This window comes from Erythranthe guttata, chromosome 14 (genome assembly GCF_056151865.1).
Source record: "Erythranthe guttata isolate IM_541 chromosome 14, IM_541, whole genome shotgun sequence".
Taxonomy (NCBI): Eukaryota; Viridiplantae; Streptophyta; class Magnoliopsida; order Lamiales; family Phrymaceae; genus Erythranthe; species Erythranthe guttata.
The window spans coordinates 16,771,292-16,788,155 of NC_142546.1; the positions used below are offsets into that span (position 1 = coordinate 16,771,292).

The 16,864-nt window shown below is 33.8% G+C and overlaps 2 protein-coding genes across 3 annotated transcripts; one reads left to right on the forward strand and one right to left on the reverse strand.

Moving 5' to 3' along the window:
* The first annotated feature begins 2,898 nt into the window (after window positions 1–2,898).
* On the forward strand, window positions 2,899–10,276 carry PHOT2 (phototropin 2). Of its 2 annotated transcripts, none has more exons than XM_088812897.1 (24): window positions 2,899–3,110; window positions 3,329–3,816; window positions 4,459–4,641; window positions 5,028–5,119; window positions 5,197–5,461; window positions 5,656–5,872; window positions 5,973–6,043; window positions 6,221–6,327; window positions 6,427–6,476; window positions 6,565–6,669; window positions 6,765–6,824; window positions 6,996–7,085; window positions 7,201–7,277; window positions 7,383–7,467; window positions 7,741–7,821; window positions 7,913–8,016; window positions 8,130–8,179; window positions 8,427–8,533; window positions 8,745–8,864; window positions 8,979–9,030; window positions 9,174–9,286; window positions 9,378–9,518; window positions 9,652–9,770; window positions 9,920–10,276. In XM_088812897.1, the coding sequence occupies exons 2-23, from the start codon at window positions 3,389–3,391 to the stop codon at window positions 9,766–9,768; spliced, it is 2,715 nt and encodes a 904-aa protein (XP_088669023.1). In that variant the 5' UTR covers window positions 2,899–3,110; window positions 3,329–3,388; the 3' UTR covers window positions 9,769–9,770; window positions 9,920–10,276. The 2 variants fall into 2 exon arrangements, with proteins under 2 accessions (XP_088669023.1, XP_088669024.1); XM_088812898.1 differs by having other exon boundaries at window positions 2,939–3,110; window positions 9,652–9,795; window positions 9,846–10,276.
* Window positions 10,277–10,503: 227 nt separating this feature from the next.
* LOC105964141 (Protein prenylyltransferase superfamily protein) lies at window positions 10,504–16,008 on the reverse strand. The gene is made up of 9 exons (XM_088812899.1): window positions 15,589–16,008; window positions 15,066–15,130; window positions 13,970–14,018; window positions 13,427–13,521; window positions 13,181–13,266; window positions 13,039–13,098; window positions 12,797–12,878; window positions 12,098–12,211; window positions 10,504–11,050 (listed from the first exon to the last, which is right to left on the reverse strand). Exons 1-9 carry the CDS (start codon window positions 15,773–15,775, stop codon window positions 10,880–10,882), a joined length of 909 nt encoding a protein of 302 aa, XP_088669025.1. The 5' UTR covers window positions 15,776–16,008; the 3' UTR covers window positions 10,504–10,879.
* Window positions 16,009–16,864: the final 856 nt, after the last annotated feature.

A 16,864-nucleotide genomic window follows, 5' to 3' on the forward strand; every position in this document is an offset into this window, starting at 1 on the left:
AAGGATTTTGGAGAATATGGAAGATTTTTTGTGGAAAAAAATGTGTAAAATGAGGGTGAAGAAGATGTTGGTAAAAATTTTTTGTATTTTTTTTTTGGTCTTGCAATAGCAATTAGGTTAATTTAAATTAATAATATCTAAATTATTATTGGGGTTATATTTGTAATTTCCAGTCTTGATCTTAGTAAATTTATTTATATTTTGGTCTTGCATGAAGTAAGGTCTTACACTTAGTAATTTTCGTCTTGCAAATATTCGTTGCCTTCATTAAATCCGTTTGTTTGTGCATTTACTAAAATGTCCTCAACTCACTAATGTCTACACAATTGATGTTGATAAAGGACGAGATTAATAAACTATACTATTTTCTCCGTTTTTTGAATAGGTGTCGTTTGCAAATCTTAGGAAAGTCAATAAATGTCTTGATTTTAGGAAAATCGATATTGTTAGACCAAAATACCCTTCTTTACTAGTTAATGCCGAGAAATTGCTGCAGAGTTTAGAGACCCGCGTCATCCAAAATTTGTAGGATTTCCTAACAAATGATGTATCAAATAGTTAAACTATGTGTTGCAGTGTTCTAAAAGTCGATCGAAGCGGCCGATTAATTGATCACCGAGGTCTGAAAAATTATGTTTTGGCATGTGAGGAGTCGGAGACAGGTCAAACCTTCGAGGTAAACATTAATTTTTCAAATCTAATGTTTTTTAATTAAAAATAAATACGGATTCTTAGTTCAAACCCGTCATACTGTTCAGTTCTTCCATCTCTCGACTTTGTTCTTCCCGTAAGAAAGAAAGCAACGACGCACTCACTCACAACAGCCAAAACCGACGGCAATGCTACATAGATAAATCATGTTTAAATATGCTATAATGATCTTGTTATTATGAAACTTTTGTTACTTGATTAGAATATATAAATAATGTATATAATCATGTTGAAATATTTCTTTATACATGTTTTGAATATTTACAAATACTGTCTATAAATATATGATATCAAGTTTGAAAAATTAATTTACTTCCGATTTATCACCGATTAATCATGATGCGGTGCCTAACAACCTCCTAACCGACTCACGCTTATTAGAACCTTGACTTTTTGATAATTCAAAACCCAAAATTTCTCCTTTAATAATAATTGAAAGTGAGTTTGTATTTGAATACTACACCTCTTTAAGTGTAAAAATACATCATGAATATTAAGGTATAAAAAATTATCAGCCACACAACTAGTGTATCATAAGTTGACACCAGACATTAAAAATAAAATCACTTTAATTGATGATTAATTTATCAAACCCATAAATGAATAATAAATGTCAAACATCTTATAAGTTATTACCACATTGAAAACTATTTATTTGCAAATCGTTGCACACTGAAAATTATTTTACCAAAAAGGACAAACCCTTAAAAGAAACTAAAATAACCATCAAAATATGATACTCCAATTTCATCAATCGAACCTTAATTGAACCACTTTTTTCCGATTTTACCAGGAGCGAAATTGTAATACACATTAGATTCCGATATCCGTTCCGATTCCAAAATTATTTCCAAAAAAATCCTATTATGTTTCAAAAGTTATACTTATAATATCAACATTATTATATATTTCATATTAGAGGTGACTCCAATTAAAAATTTAAACTTTCCAAATTCCGTCGACTCCAATTTAAAAAATCAATTACGGAACAACTTTTTGCATTCAATTTCCGAAATTCCGGTTTCTGATCTTTTCAAATTTTCTTTTTTATGAAATTGGAATTAGGTGGTGTTTGTAAAAGCTTTTGAAAGTAGATAATGATTTTTTTTTTTCTGCACATAATCTGGTTTTAGGTGTTCTGCAAAACAAACTTTAATTTTTGCTTATCTTAAAATAAGTTGCTTTAAGCTATAATTTTAAAAGCACCGATTCCGCTGCTTTTTCTATTTTAGTTGATTTCTAAGTAAATTTCAACTAACTCATAATAATCACTTAATTTCAACTTAACTCATAATCAATAACTTCTGCTTTTAAATAAACTTTTTCAAACACCACCTTAATAAATAAATAAATAAATAAATAAATGTATATATATATATATATATATATATATATATATATATATATATATATATATTATCCGTCTGACTTCCACCCCTTAGGTGGTGTTTGCAAAATCGTTTTGAAAGTGATTCTGAGCTTTTTATTGCTCATACTATATTTATAGGTGTTTGTAAAATCAACTTTTGCTTTTGCTTTTGGTTTTCTTAAAATAATCTGCTTTAAACTATTTTTTTAAAAGCATCCCTAAACCTGTTTTTTTCAATTTAAGTTCATTTTCCATAATATTTGCAAACACCGCTAACTTTTAGAAATAACCACTTAAAACCGACTTAACTCACAATCACTAACACCTGCTTATAAATAAGTTTTTGCAAACACCACCTTAGGTGTGGAATTAAGTGATTATTTCTAAAAATTGAGGGTGTTTGCAAATTTTCTGAAAAATCAAATAAAATAGAAAAAAACATGTACATGTATGCTTTTAAAATTATAGCTTAAAACAACTTATTTTAAGAGAAACAAAAATATACACTTATTTTGCAAACACCTAAAAAGAAATTATGTGAAGAAAAAAAAAATCATAATTTATTTATAAAAACATTTGCAAAAACACTATTGAAAGCTTTTGAAATTCCGTTGGAAATTTGTGAAGCGGCGGTAAGTTTAAATTACTATTCAACAATGCTGTACTAGTTGGGGGATAATTTGGTCTTTTCCCATGTCTTCTTTTTTAACTCTGAACTCGAGCGCCAATTTCAGTCTCCTGGTGTGGATGCGTTGGGGGCGGCCGCTGGGGGTAGGTGATGGCCGTGGGGGTGGGGGGTGGGTGGGTGGTGGCCGTGGGGGTGGGGGTGGGGTAATTGGGGGGATCACTAGTACGAAAACACACACACACACACAAAAAAACACAGGTGTTGCAGAATATGGCCACGTAAATTTTGAACTTGGAGTAGCTTCTCTCTCTCTCTCTCTCTCACTCCCATTTATTCTGTGAACTCTATCTCTCTACTTATCTTTTCCTTCCTTTCCCTTCTTCTTCTTCACGTTTATTCCAGGTACCTTTTTCTCTCTCTCTTAATTTTTCAATTTTTTTTTTTTTATATCGATTATGTCGGTTTACACCAATTATACGTTCAATTCAAGCTGCAATTGTACGATTGATTATGCTGTGCTGATTGATTGATTGAAATTGCACGATTCCATCGTTTTTTTCAATTTTGCCCTAGATTTTACGATTTTGTTTGATTCGTCAGTACTTTGTGTATTGGAACAGAAAAATATTAGAAGAAGAGGAAAATGATGCTCTTTTGATAAGTGCAATTTGGGGAAAAATATGGAGCCGTCGAGTAGTAGTAGTGCAACAGCGCCGAGGCGATCGATCGACGTGTTCGAACCGTCGGGGAGTAGTAACGGTGAAATCGAGAGGGCGAGAAAGGAGAAGAATGCGGCGGAGGCAAATATAGCGGAACGGACTGCGGAGTGGGGGCTTAATGTTCGGACGGATGTCGGGGAAGGAAGCTTCCACGCGATAATTAAGGATTCGATAGATAGGTTCTCTATGGGATCGAGAATGTCTGAGGAATCCAGCGCTGGTTCGGAGATTCCGAGGGTGTCTCAGGAGATTAAGGATGCTTTGGCTACACTTCAACAGACATTTGTTGTGTCCGATGCTACGAAGCCCGATTGTCCGATTATGTATGCGAGTAGCGGATTTTTCACGATGACTGGTTATTCTTCGAAAGAGATTATTGGACGGAATTGGTGAGATATTTTTTCTTTTTTATTATTTATTTTTTATTTACTGCTTTTAGTTCAATTTTTTATGCTATAAGATGGTTTTCTGCAAAAGTTTAAAAAAAGTACTTATTTATAAAAGTTGGGGGGTGTTTGCATATTACAAGAAAAATTCAATTATAAGTACCTTAATTTAGAAGTTGATGTGTTTGCAGATAAACTTTAACTTTTAGCTTGTTTTGATGAAATGTCTAAATTGTTCGTACTAAATGGAATTTGGATAAGAAAAATCCAGACGAGTTTCTTTGCAAAAGCTTCCGTAAAAGTAAAAGTTGGAAATAATCACTTGTTTATAAAAGTTAGGGGTGTTTGCAAATAAACTTTAATTTTTAGCTTATTTTGATGAAATGTCTAAATTGTCGTAATAAAAGGAATTTGGATAAGGAAGATAAGGATAAAAACATCAAATGCATTTGTTAGTTGGTTACGTAAGTGCTTGTACACTAGAGAAGCTAGTTTGCAAAAGCTTCTGCAAACACCACTTAAAAGTATGACAATGTGCATCAAGTGAGTAGTTAAAAAATTTATTTTCGATATTTTTGTTAAATTGTTAAAAAGAATTTAGAAATAAAAATTTGAAGATTTTTGTGTGTGTGTTTTTTGGTTCAGCCGTTTTCTTCAAGGACCTGATACAGATCAAAAAGAGGTCGACAAAATACGAAATGCTGCAAAAACGGGGACAAGCTATTGTGGGAGGCTTCTAAATTACAAGAAAGACGGCACACCTTTTTGGAACCTTCTAACAATCACTCCGATAAAGGATGATAAAGGAAAGACCATCAAATTCATTGGGTAAAAAATTGATCCCCATATACATATATATATATATATATATATACATATATATACATATATATATATATATATATATATATATACATATATATATATATATATATATATATATATATATATATATATATATATATATATATATATATATATACATATATATATATATATACATATATGTATATACATATATATGTATATATATATATATATATATATATATATATATATATACATATATGTATATATATATATATATATATATATATATATATATATATATATATATGTATATATATATATATATTTCCCATTCTGACTTATAGATACAAAAAAAATTCTCGAAATTTTTAATTAAAAAGATGTCCACATTTTTTTATTGGCAGAATGCAGGTTGAGGTCAGCAAGTACACTGAAGGTGTTAACGAGAAAGAGCTTCGACCAAACGGATTACCAACATCGTTAATTCGTTATGACGGTAATTAAAAAAAAAAAAAAAACTGACATCATTTTTTTTGGAATATCGTAGCTTATTTTATTTGAATTTTGATTCAGCTCGTCAAAAGGAAGAGGCGTTAGATTCGGTAGTGGAGGTTGTGCAAACGCTTAAAGATCCAAAGTCGCACATACGCTCTAAAAGTCAAGATTATGAGAAGTTAAACCTCGATTATATGTTACCTGCACAAGCTGCACAGGGAATTAAAGGTACACCCGTCAGAAAATTCTCTGAGGTGGGCAACAAAAGTAACTTATCTCGTTCGGGTTCTCGTAGTGAAGCAAACAACAAGTCGAGAAAGTCTACACGAGTTTCATTAATGGGGTGAGAGGATTTTTTTTTTTTTTTTTTTTTTTTTTTTTTTTTAAATATATGCATGCTTTCTCAGCTTAATATTGATGCGATTTTGCTTCGGAATTTTTGTTGGAAATATCGAACTTGGTAAATGTGAAATTAAATAGCAATCGATTGTGCTAAAGTGTTGTGTGTGTATATATATTTTTTTTGGAAAAATTCAGGTTGAAAGGGAAGGGTTCGAACAATGCAGGTATTAGTGAAAATGAAGAAGCTATTGATCCACAAATAATAATGACAAAAGACGACGGACGAACAAATAGTTGGGAGAGAGCTGAAAGAGAAAGAGATATTCGACAAGGCATTGATTTAGCAACAACGTTGGAAAGAATTGAGAAGAATTTTGTTATTACTGATCCTCGACTCCCCGATAATCCTATTGTAAGATCAATTAAAAAAAATACTAAAAACATTGTTTAATTTTGTTTCGTGTTCTTTTAGTAACATTTCTATGAATGATTTTTTATTTCTTAACTTGCAGATATTTGCATCGGACAGCTTTCTTGAACTGACTGAGTTTACGCGTGAAGAAATTTTGGGAAGGAATTGCAGGTTTCATATCAATGTTATTTCATATGTTTTCTTGAATTTATCGGTTTAAATTTTTAATTTTTTTTTTATTTGTTCGTGTAATTTATGCATTAAAAACTATAAAAAATGGTAATTTATGCGATTTTCGTGTTTTATGAATCTTTTATTGAAATTTAATCTGTTTCTTTACGTACACAGGTTTCTTCAAGGACCAGAAACCGATCAAGGGACTGTGTCAAAGATTAGGGATGCTATAAAGGAACAAAGGGAAATTACCGTTCAATTGATTAATTACACAAAGAGTGGTATGTTCAAATTTTACGTCTTTTTCACTTTTTTTTTGCAATAAAAAAAGTCAACTCAACTTGGACTTATCTGTTATTCGAAATCGAAAAATATTTCAGGGAAGAAATTCTGGAATTTGTTCCACTTGCAACCCATGCGTGATCAGAAGGTGGGCATTTGCATTGCCAAAATATTCTCTTTATTTTAAATTAAAGAAATTATTTAAATTCATTTGATTATTATGACATTTTTTTTAGGGGGAGTTGCAATACTTTATTGGAGTACAACTCGATGGAAGTGATAATTTGGAACCACTGAGGAACCGCTTATCCGAAAGAACAGAGCAACAGAGCGCTAAGTTGGTATAATTTTTCGTTTATTTCTCAGTTTTGCTCAAAATAAAATATAAGTAAATAAAAATGTTGTCATATTGAGCTAAAAAAAAATTCTTGACCAGGTCAAAGCTACGGCCGAAAATGTCGATGAAGCTGTAAGAGAACTTCCTGATGCCAACTCGGTAAGGTATTCTTTTCTCTCTATCCTTAAAAAAGAAAAATTGTATATATCAAAAAAAAAATGTTTACCTCGACTTGTATGTATCGAATTTTGGTGGACTAGTTTGAATGCACGCGTTATAAGGTCTGTTTTTTTTTTTCTGACGTAAAATATATAATGTGTAACTATTCAGAGACCAGAGGACCTGTGGGCTTTACATTCACAACCTGTATTCCCGAAACCACACAAGAGGGAAAGTGTTGCATGGATAGCAATAAAAAAGGTTTATTTTTTATTTTTTTTAACAATTATTCGTAAGTCAACTTTAAATAATAACAGAAAATCTAATTAATTTGTAAATTTTATTGATATAGATATGTCTTTTGTATCTTATGTAGATCACTGAAACGGGTGAAAAAATTGGATTGAATCACTTCAAACCGATTCGTCCTTTGGGTTGTGGAGATACTGGCAGGTATATATATATATATATATATATATATATATATAGCCGTCATTACATACATCGTTTAACTTATTGAGTTTTTCTGATTCAATAATTTTTTTTTTTTTGTTGCAGTGTTCATTTGGTGGAATTAATTGGTAGCGGTCAACTTTTTGCGATGAAGGCAATGGATAAAGCAATGATGCTTAACCGTAACAAGGTATATCGGTCAACCAATTACTTTCCTTTATTATTCGAATATGTTTATTATAAATATGTTGTCGATAACATGTTTTAAAGTGTGTGAAAATCTAAATTTAAAAAAAGCGTTTGTTTTTTAAGAAGCTAAGTTCCGTTTCTCTTTAAGTATTTAAAGAAAAAATTAAATGGTTAGAAATTTTTCGAAGTATAAAAATGAGTATTTTATTTAAAAAGCTTCCATTTCTATATATATATATATATATATATATATATATATATATATACACTGCAGGTTCATCGAGCATGTATTGAAAGAGAAATTATCTCACTCCTTGACCATCCGTTTCTTCCCTCACTTTACAGCTCTTTTCAGGTTACTATCGTTTTTTTCGAACCTCGAAATCTATTCTTATATTACTAAAAATTATATCTAACAAAAAAAAAACGTCCGCTTTTTTGTGCAGACACCTACACATGTTTGTTTGATAACAGATTTTTGTCCGGGAGGAGAGCTGTTTGCATTGCTTGACAAACAGCCCTTAAAAATGTTTAAAGAGGACTCAGCCAGGTAATTTATTTAATTAATTTTACGAAACATCTATCGAGTATTCACCTGGTAATTGAAATATTTTACGGTTATGTTTGTTTGACTTAATATGAATTTTATGTCATTATTTCCAGGTTTTATGCAGCAGAGGTTGTCATCGGCTTGGAATATCTTCATTGTTTAGGTAATTCATGTAGTCGACGATTTTGTATATATATATATATATATATATATATATATATATATATATATATATATATATATATATATATTACTCTTGGGCCTTGATTGGTTGGTAACATAAACATGATTAATTGAAAAAAAAGTAGTAAATAAATGAGGTTATTAGTTTAACTGCATGTGTTTTTTGCTTAAATATATTTATCACTGATTTTTATTAAATTTCTCTTATGTTCGTTTGTTTGTAACAGGAATAATTTATCGGGACTTGAAACCCGAAAATATTCTTCTTCAGAACGACGGGCACGTTGTCTTAACCGACTTCGATCTGTCATTTAAGACAGCTTGTAAACCTCAAGTATGTGATATATCTATCTTTGTTCTATTGCACTTAATTTAAATCATTTCCTACATCGAAGTTATATTATTGATGTTTTTATTTAATGCAATGACAAAAATCCACTATTAAATTCTGTTTACGATCTTCTAATATTTAATACTATTACATATTCAAAATCAAGAAATTCGACATCGATATTTTTATTAATGAAGTGAGAATATTCTTACAGGTTATAAAGCATCCTCCGTCGAAGAACAGAAGATCAAGGAGTCAACCACCTCCCATATTTTTTGCAGAACCGAATACTCAGTCGAATTCTTTTGTTGGAACTGAAGAATATATTGCACCGGTATATTTGCTTTAGATAATCGTCGATTATATTTTATTTTATTTTTTAAGTTATTTGAATTAACATTAAGAAGATATTTCGAAAATTAATTCTAATTATGATTTTGATTTGCAGGAAATCATTACAGGTGAAGCTCATAGTAGTGCCATAGATTGGTGGGCTCTTGGTAAGTTCATCACAATTAAATATTCTTGAATTAAATTTCCATATTTTCTTATTTTTTTCGTGGCTCGTTTATCTTTATAACGCGACTTAATTTAGCTTAAATGTTTTTTTTTCTCATTAATCTTATAATATTTGAAAATGCAGGTATATTACTCTACGAGATGCTTTACGGTCGTACACCGTTTAGGGGAAAGAATCGGCAGAAAACCTTTGGCAACATCTTGCACAAAGACCTCACCTTCCCGAGTAGTATTCCGGTAAAATCAAATATTTTAATCACTAGTATTTAATATTTTAACTCACCAAAATGCCGTTTAGTTTATTATTTTTTTGTTTTTTATTTCACAGGTATCTCTTGCAGCTAGGCAACTGATTAATTCATTGTTAAATCGAGATCCAGCTTCCCGTTTAGGATCGAACAGTGGTGCGAACGAGATTAAGGAACACCCTTTTTTCCGTGAGATTAATTGGCCTCTCATTCGTTGCATGGTATCTATCTTTCCACACTCCTAACTTTATTTTATCCAACATAAACACTTTGAATTTTATCTAAAAAAAAAACGGCTTTGATAATAATGATAAATCTTAACTTAGTCTCGATTTTTATTTTCTTTTTATGCAGAGCCCTCCGCCGTTGGATGCTCCTCTTGAACTAATTGGAAAAGAAACAAATGCAAAGGATGTAAGTTGGACCGATGATGGAGTTCTTGCACACCCCGCAGACAATGAGTTATTCTAGAGGTATATATACTCTATATATATGTACGTATAAACTTTGCATATAACTACTGTTACATAATATTTTGTTACGACTAGATATTATGCAATACCAAACAACGAGAAATGTACGTTTTGGATTTTCTTTTCTAACAACTACATATAAAATGCAGGGCTATCTATATGTTCTCACCGTATTCGAGGAATGCACGGAAATCGTACTTCGACTTTTGGAGGATGGAACTAGCATGCAATATTGTACATTGAGAAAAAGAAATAAATTCAGACCTTGAGATTTCCAGTGTTTCTTCCTCTGTTCTGAGGTGGTTTTGCAACAGCAGGTTTATGGGAGATACATAGATATATACATACATACATTGCATGTAATTGTCTGAATTTCCATTGTCTTGTTGTGTAAGTAGATTCCCACGTGCACTTTGTGTAATTCTATCTATTTTTTTTGTATTTATTGATCATGTGAGATACAAATTATGTTTCATTGTATGTATTTATGATGTGAATCAGTTCAATTTCTAATTTCGATTTCATTCATTTGTTTTGTGAAAGATTTAGTAATGCAATCAACATCATGCTTTATGAAAATTATCGAAACATATATACACACGTAAAATATGTATCGATCCATTATACATGCATAATCTGTATGTAGGATATAATCCAGGTAAGTTCTCCGGATTTAGGCTGTAGCATAAAACAAACTGTAATTTCTTTGCTCAGAATTCACGAAAATTCTCGAAAAAATGCTTATAAAAGAAATCCACTATTGATCTTACTTCAGTCATTACACAACCGTTGAGTTAAAAGACAAATAATTGCACGGAAAAGTTTAAATCGTATCTATAAGTACAAAAACCATATGAACTTATTCACCTTATGAAGGTCGACTTCAGCTCACAAACTTGTCAAATTTTTCGAATATAAATAAATACTCAAGACTCGGTCCTAGTCATTGAATTAATCTGCTCAAGTATAAAATTTAAGAATGTAAGAGAGAGAAACACAATCGGATGTCCAACAGGTCGTTTCCAGTTCCTATCTTGAAGTGAGGACTGCATTGCATGCAAAAGCTATCACCGAAAACTAAAGTAAAATAAAACTGAAGTTGGTAGAAATCATAACGAGATTTTCAAGCTTTTCAACGTGGAACTCAGAAGTGAAATTTTGGTGGGAGATTGCTTCTTGTAGACTTTGTCCAAAGCCACTGCTGAGAGAGATGGCAATTCCGAACTATCTTTATCCTCCTTATTGCGTCCTTTAGTCAGCTGCCCGATAGCAGATGCACACTGCACAAAATAAATAAATAAATTCAGTTGAGAAAGTAAGAAATATAGCCACTATTAAAGCTTTCAATAGTGTGTGTGTGTGTGTGTGTGTGAGGGTGAGAGAGAGAGAGAGAGAGAGAGAGAGAGAGAGAGAGAGAGAGAGAGAGAGAGAGAGAGAGAGAGAGAGAGAGAGAGAGAGAGGGGGAGGGAGGGGGGGGGGAGGGGGAGGGGGGGAGGGGGAGGGAGGGAGGGGGAGGGAGGGAGGGAGGGGGGGGGGGAGGGAGAGAGAGAGAGAGAGAGAGAGAGAGAGAGAGAGAGAGAGAGAGAGAGAGAGAGAGAGAGAGAGAGAGAGAGAGAGAGAGAGAGAGAGAGAGAGAGAGAGAGAGAGGAGAGAGAGAGAGAGAGAGAGAGGGAGGGAGGGAGGGAGGGAGGGAGGGAGGGGAGGGGAGGGGAGGGGAGGGGAGGGGAGGGGTGGGGTGGGGGGAGGGGAGGGGAGGGGAGGGGAGGGGGGTGGGGGGGTGGGGGGTGGGGGGGGGTGGGGGGTGGGGGTGGGGGTGGGGGGTGGGGGTGGGGGTGGGGGGTGGGGGTGGGGGTGGGTGGTGGGGGGTGGGGGGTTGGGGGGGGTGGGGGAGGGAGGGGGGGGGGGGAGGGAGAGAGAGAGAGAGAGAGAGAGAGAGAGAGAGAGAGAGAGAGAGAGAGAGAGAGAGAGAGAGAGAGAGAGAGAGAGAGAGAGAGAGAGAGAGAGAGAGAGAGAGAGAGAGAGAGAGAGAGAGAGAGAGAGAGAGAGAGAGAGAGAGAGAGAGAGAGAGAGAGAGAGAGAGAGAGAGAGAGAGAGAGAGAGAGAGAGAGAGAGAGAGAGAGAGAGAGAGAGAGAGAGAGAGAGAGAGAGAGAGAGAGAGAGAGAGAGAGAGAGAGAGAGAGAGAGAGAGAGAGAGAGAGAGAGAGAGAGAGAGAGAGAGAGAGAGAGAGAGAGAGAGAGAGAGAGAGAGAGAGAGAGAGAGAGAGAGAGAGAGAGAGAGAGAGAGAGAGAGAGAGAGAGAGAGAGGGGGGAGGGGAGAGAGAGAGTACCAGGCATACGCCAAAAAGGGCTCTGGTATTCTTGCCACCTGTTAAGTCTATGGTTGCTGCATAGTATTTCTTTGCTGCATGAAGGTTTTCAAGTCCTCCGAGTGTGTATAGCACCTAATTGAGCCGAACAAAAAGATTAAAAAAAAAATGGAGCTACAATTAGGAATAGAGGGACTAAAACAAGGAAGCATATCTACTGTTAGTAATGTATCAATGTCATATGTTTGTCCAACAGTTTGAAATTGTACTCTAACAAATGGAGCTGCATTTTGGGATAGACAGAGTATTGTTAAGTATGTTCGTAAATAGCTTCTTCACCTGATAGAGCATCGGCAATTTTCAAAATTGTGATTTTTAAATAGAGCATCGTGTTCAAAGAGGTGATATTCCTCATCTTCTCGTTCAGATTTAAACTCTTTGATTAGATGCCGTGTTGTTTCTCCAATAAACAACACATTTTACAGGAACGTTAGTGTACGCAGATAAGTTTGCTTGCCACTTAAAAGCTAAGACTATTTGGCACACCAAGTTATTACACTCCAAGATACATTACTAGCAGAATAAAACCAAACGTATATGGTATATATCACATTTATCTATACATTTCCACAACTTAAGGCAAAACACTAAAAGCAAAACCAAGCATTCATTTCAGTCGATTTTTCTATAAAGAATAAGAAAAGTTTGAAAGCTACTTACATCAGCATAGGCAAGGTGATATAACGGAATAGTTGGCTGCGATAAGATCAGCTCCTCGTAACAGAAGGCAGCTTGCTTATACCTAATCATAGTCAAGAAAACAAAAGAAAATTAAAAGAAAAAGATAAATAATATACTGGTATTTTATAATCATCTAGTAATTTATCTAGAAGATCAACTACTCCTCCCGTTCATCCACTATCACATCAGATCAATAAGTAATAGGAAGAAGGAAAACATACATTTGTAGAGAGACGTAAATTTCAGCTAGTTCTCTCCATGCATCATGATCTGCCATGAATCTGGATAAAAACCAAACAGTTAATACTATTTACTCGAAAGTTTTCAAATTAATCAAGAACGACTCTTTTTGGATTCTCTTACGTCTCGAGGTACTTGTTCAACCACTCAATTGCCCCTGAAATATTGCCTTGCGCCTTTGCCATCGCCACCCTTCTTTTGTGAATTACCTGCGTATCGAATTACAAAATAATGTGGGTATCGTATGTATGAACATCCATCCATTCTCCACAAGTACAGATAAGATATACGTAAGTTCTGTACATGAATTCTGGAATGTACTCTCGTTATGATGAATATTATGTGATAAATTAAAATTTATCCACGTACTTGATCAAATTGGTTTTCTTCTAGAAGGCTTGAGTAAGCCTTTTCGGCCTCTGACCACGACCCCTTGGCTTCAAGCAACATTGCCTCCAGCCTGCCTGCACAAACCAAATTAGGTTCAAGGGAAGAATAGCAAAGAACTTACTCCACATACATAGAGAAAAAGCTACCTAAGACTAACATCAAAACCAGACCCAAAACGCTAAAAGATAAAACAAGACCACCTTTTGCGCGCGATTAAGCCTCAAAAGGCTAAAGATGACGTGAGTAGTTGAGTTATTTAAGGGGTTTGACTACAGTATATCACATATTCATTTCTTTAAGAGAGATTAAACGGAAATATTTACGTGGGACAGCCATTTGGCTAATGTCCAAAAGCCTATAAACTTGTATTTCACTCTTCTAATTAGATATATTACAAAGACGGCCTAGTTACATATATAATTTGACCATGGAAATAAATTAGAAAGGAAGAAATGGTGAAAATAATTTAGGTACACAGAATAAATGGATTAATACATATATTATCTGTTTAGTTAAACTCACCAACTCTTTTACTCCCTGGAAATTTTTTTTGCAGGTTCTTGATATATTCCTGCAAATGAGGTCACCGGTTAACATATAAATCCAAATATTTCACAGTTCTCGACACAATGTAGAACAGTTTATAACCCAAGAACAAAACTATGCCATAGCAGGAGTGCTACTAACTGCCATTGCCAGTTAAAGACCAATTAAATATTGAATCCAAATATTTACTTTACATGTAAAAAAAAATCAATAAAAAGAAAATAGCCTTAAATATCAGAGAGCATAGTAAAAGGGTTCTACTGAATCTATTGTTCACATATATTTTTCTTTTCTATTATCTGAAAAACAGTGGATTGACTTATAATGGTTATAATCACAGGATAAGTAAAGAAAGAAGAGGTCAAGGATGGAATGGTAAATTAAACATTAGAATAACAACTTATGAGGACTCAATGGTAAATTACATCCAGCGCGTTCACATATTATCAAATCCATGAAGCCAACTCATCAAATATTAGACGAAGGCTGTTCTGAGTGGATTGAGTTAATATGCAAGTCAGAAAGGCAAATCGAGTGAAAATAAGTTTGAAATTACACCGGCACACTCATATACTATTTGTTTACAACCAGAAAGCTATTGATTGCAAAAAGGGATTTCACATTCTTCAATAGTCGAGCAATCAAGCTAAAGCAAGTTCACTAATAAGAACCATTCTCGTATATTGATATACTTCACATACTCCCACCAAGATCCCTTCTCATATAAGGGCATACTTCACATACTCCAGCCCAAAAAAAAAATGGTTAAAACTAAAGATTGAATTTTTCATAAAGATCATTGTCCTGCCTAGATAGAGTATCTAATAAATCAATGTTCCAAGCACTAAGCTATTTGGTTGTACTAATTCCCCTTCTAGAAACTCAGAAAGGGTTACACTTACAGCACATTACATATATGAACTTAAAAAAAAAATCATATGGATTAGATAAAGTCAACTATAAGAAAATCCAGAAGGTAGAAACAACCGAAAATGTCCTGAATATAATTGATTTTCATGCAATATGAAACAAAGAAAAATTCAATATTTTTTTACAAAAATAAGATACGTACCTTTGCCAAATCAAGACGCTGGCAGTCCATAGCAGCAATAGCTACTTGCTCGTATAAAGTCCATTCTACATCAATCAATACGGAGAAAAAAGTCAATCCAACAATTCATATACTAAAAGAAAAAACATTTTTTAAACACTATAGACCACACAAGAAAAACATCAAATAATCCTCGATTTGAGATTACAAAAGTGAAAGTCAATTGTAGATCTTCTATTGAATCAGTGTAAGATGTCGACGAGGTCGATTAGCTAAATATCAAATTAGCCAATGTACAAAATTGCTTTGAAATTCCTGTTAGTTGAGAAGCATGATTACAACACCCCTAATTGCGATTGGATGATACAACTATCAAATTATACTAATTTCAGTAACTAGTTTTCATTGAATTGTATGATAAACAAACCCTAAATCATAAGATCTCTATTACACGAACATCCCCAATTCCGAAAAAACTCGATCTGTTTCCACAAACAGATTCAGCTAATTAAATTAAAAAAACAAAATTGGAATAAAATTATACCTTCGGGGCCAAGAGCAGATCGCTTTTTGGAATCGTTGAGAATTGAGAATCCGTACTTGAGGACCTTATCGGAGCGGCGGAGCTTGAGCTTTCTGACTAGACAGAGGTACTCCCACGCGCCGCCTCCGCCGTTGTCCACTTGATTCTCCAATCTATTCACTTGTTCTTCCTCTGTTTTACTCACCATCTTTCCTTCGCGCGAGCGCGTGTGTGTGTGCGCGTGTGGTGTGTGTAATCGGTGCTTAAATCCTGGAATATACTGAAGGATCTACCACCGGAGTTGGGCGGTAAAGAATGAAGAAGCAAGAGGTGTGGTGGCGCACGGCAAACAAAAACGAATCTTTGGTTGCGAATGATTTTTTTTTTCACTCCCCCGAGTACATAGTAATTATCAACTTGACCCACATGGGTTTATTGTGTTTTTTTTTCGTTTAATTTAAATTAAACATTAAATTTTACGGTAAATAGCATTTAGCCCCCCATTGGTTACAAAATTTTGCAGATGACCCCATTGTGCTCGCAATATCAGCATATAACCAATTTCCTTGCGGTTTATGTGGGGTAGCTTCCGTTAGTGTTCCGTCAACGCGTGTGTCAAACTTCAAGAGGGTTATCTGCATAAATTAAAGGGAAAATAAAAACACAAGGGGGTCATCTGCAAAAAAATTATTTTGACGTTTAACACACGCAGTTAAGTTTGACCGAAAAACTGACGGAAGCTACCCATAACCCACAAGGGGGTTATCTTCTGACCGTCATATATCGATTTTTCATCACTTCGGTTTCATTCGTTTTCAATTTTTTTGGCTCAGTTCAATTATTTATTTTGTTCACGAGTAACTGCATATTCAATTTGTACAAACAAAAGAATCATATTACAATTACCTTCATAAACTAACCAAAATGCAACGGAAATATCAAATATTTAATTCCATAGGACTTACATTATTAATGATAATGATCTGTTCACTTACATTATTTATGATGTGTTATACTCCATTTAAATTTTGTCCTACTTTCATCGACCACATGACTAAACCCACAAATTCAAATAAAGATTTAGTTACTAAATGCTTAAAGTGTTAATGTCTCAATTTATGCACAAATACTTAAAATGAGACTAGTAATTGAAAGATAGAAAGCAAAAATCAAGGTAAAATAATATATATAACATAAACAAAGTCAGTTTTGGTTCGGTTTGGTTTGGTTTTTCGTTTTGGTTATTCACCCTTTGCACCGTATGAACCGAATAATTCAGTTTTTCAAATATAACAAA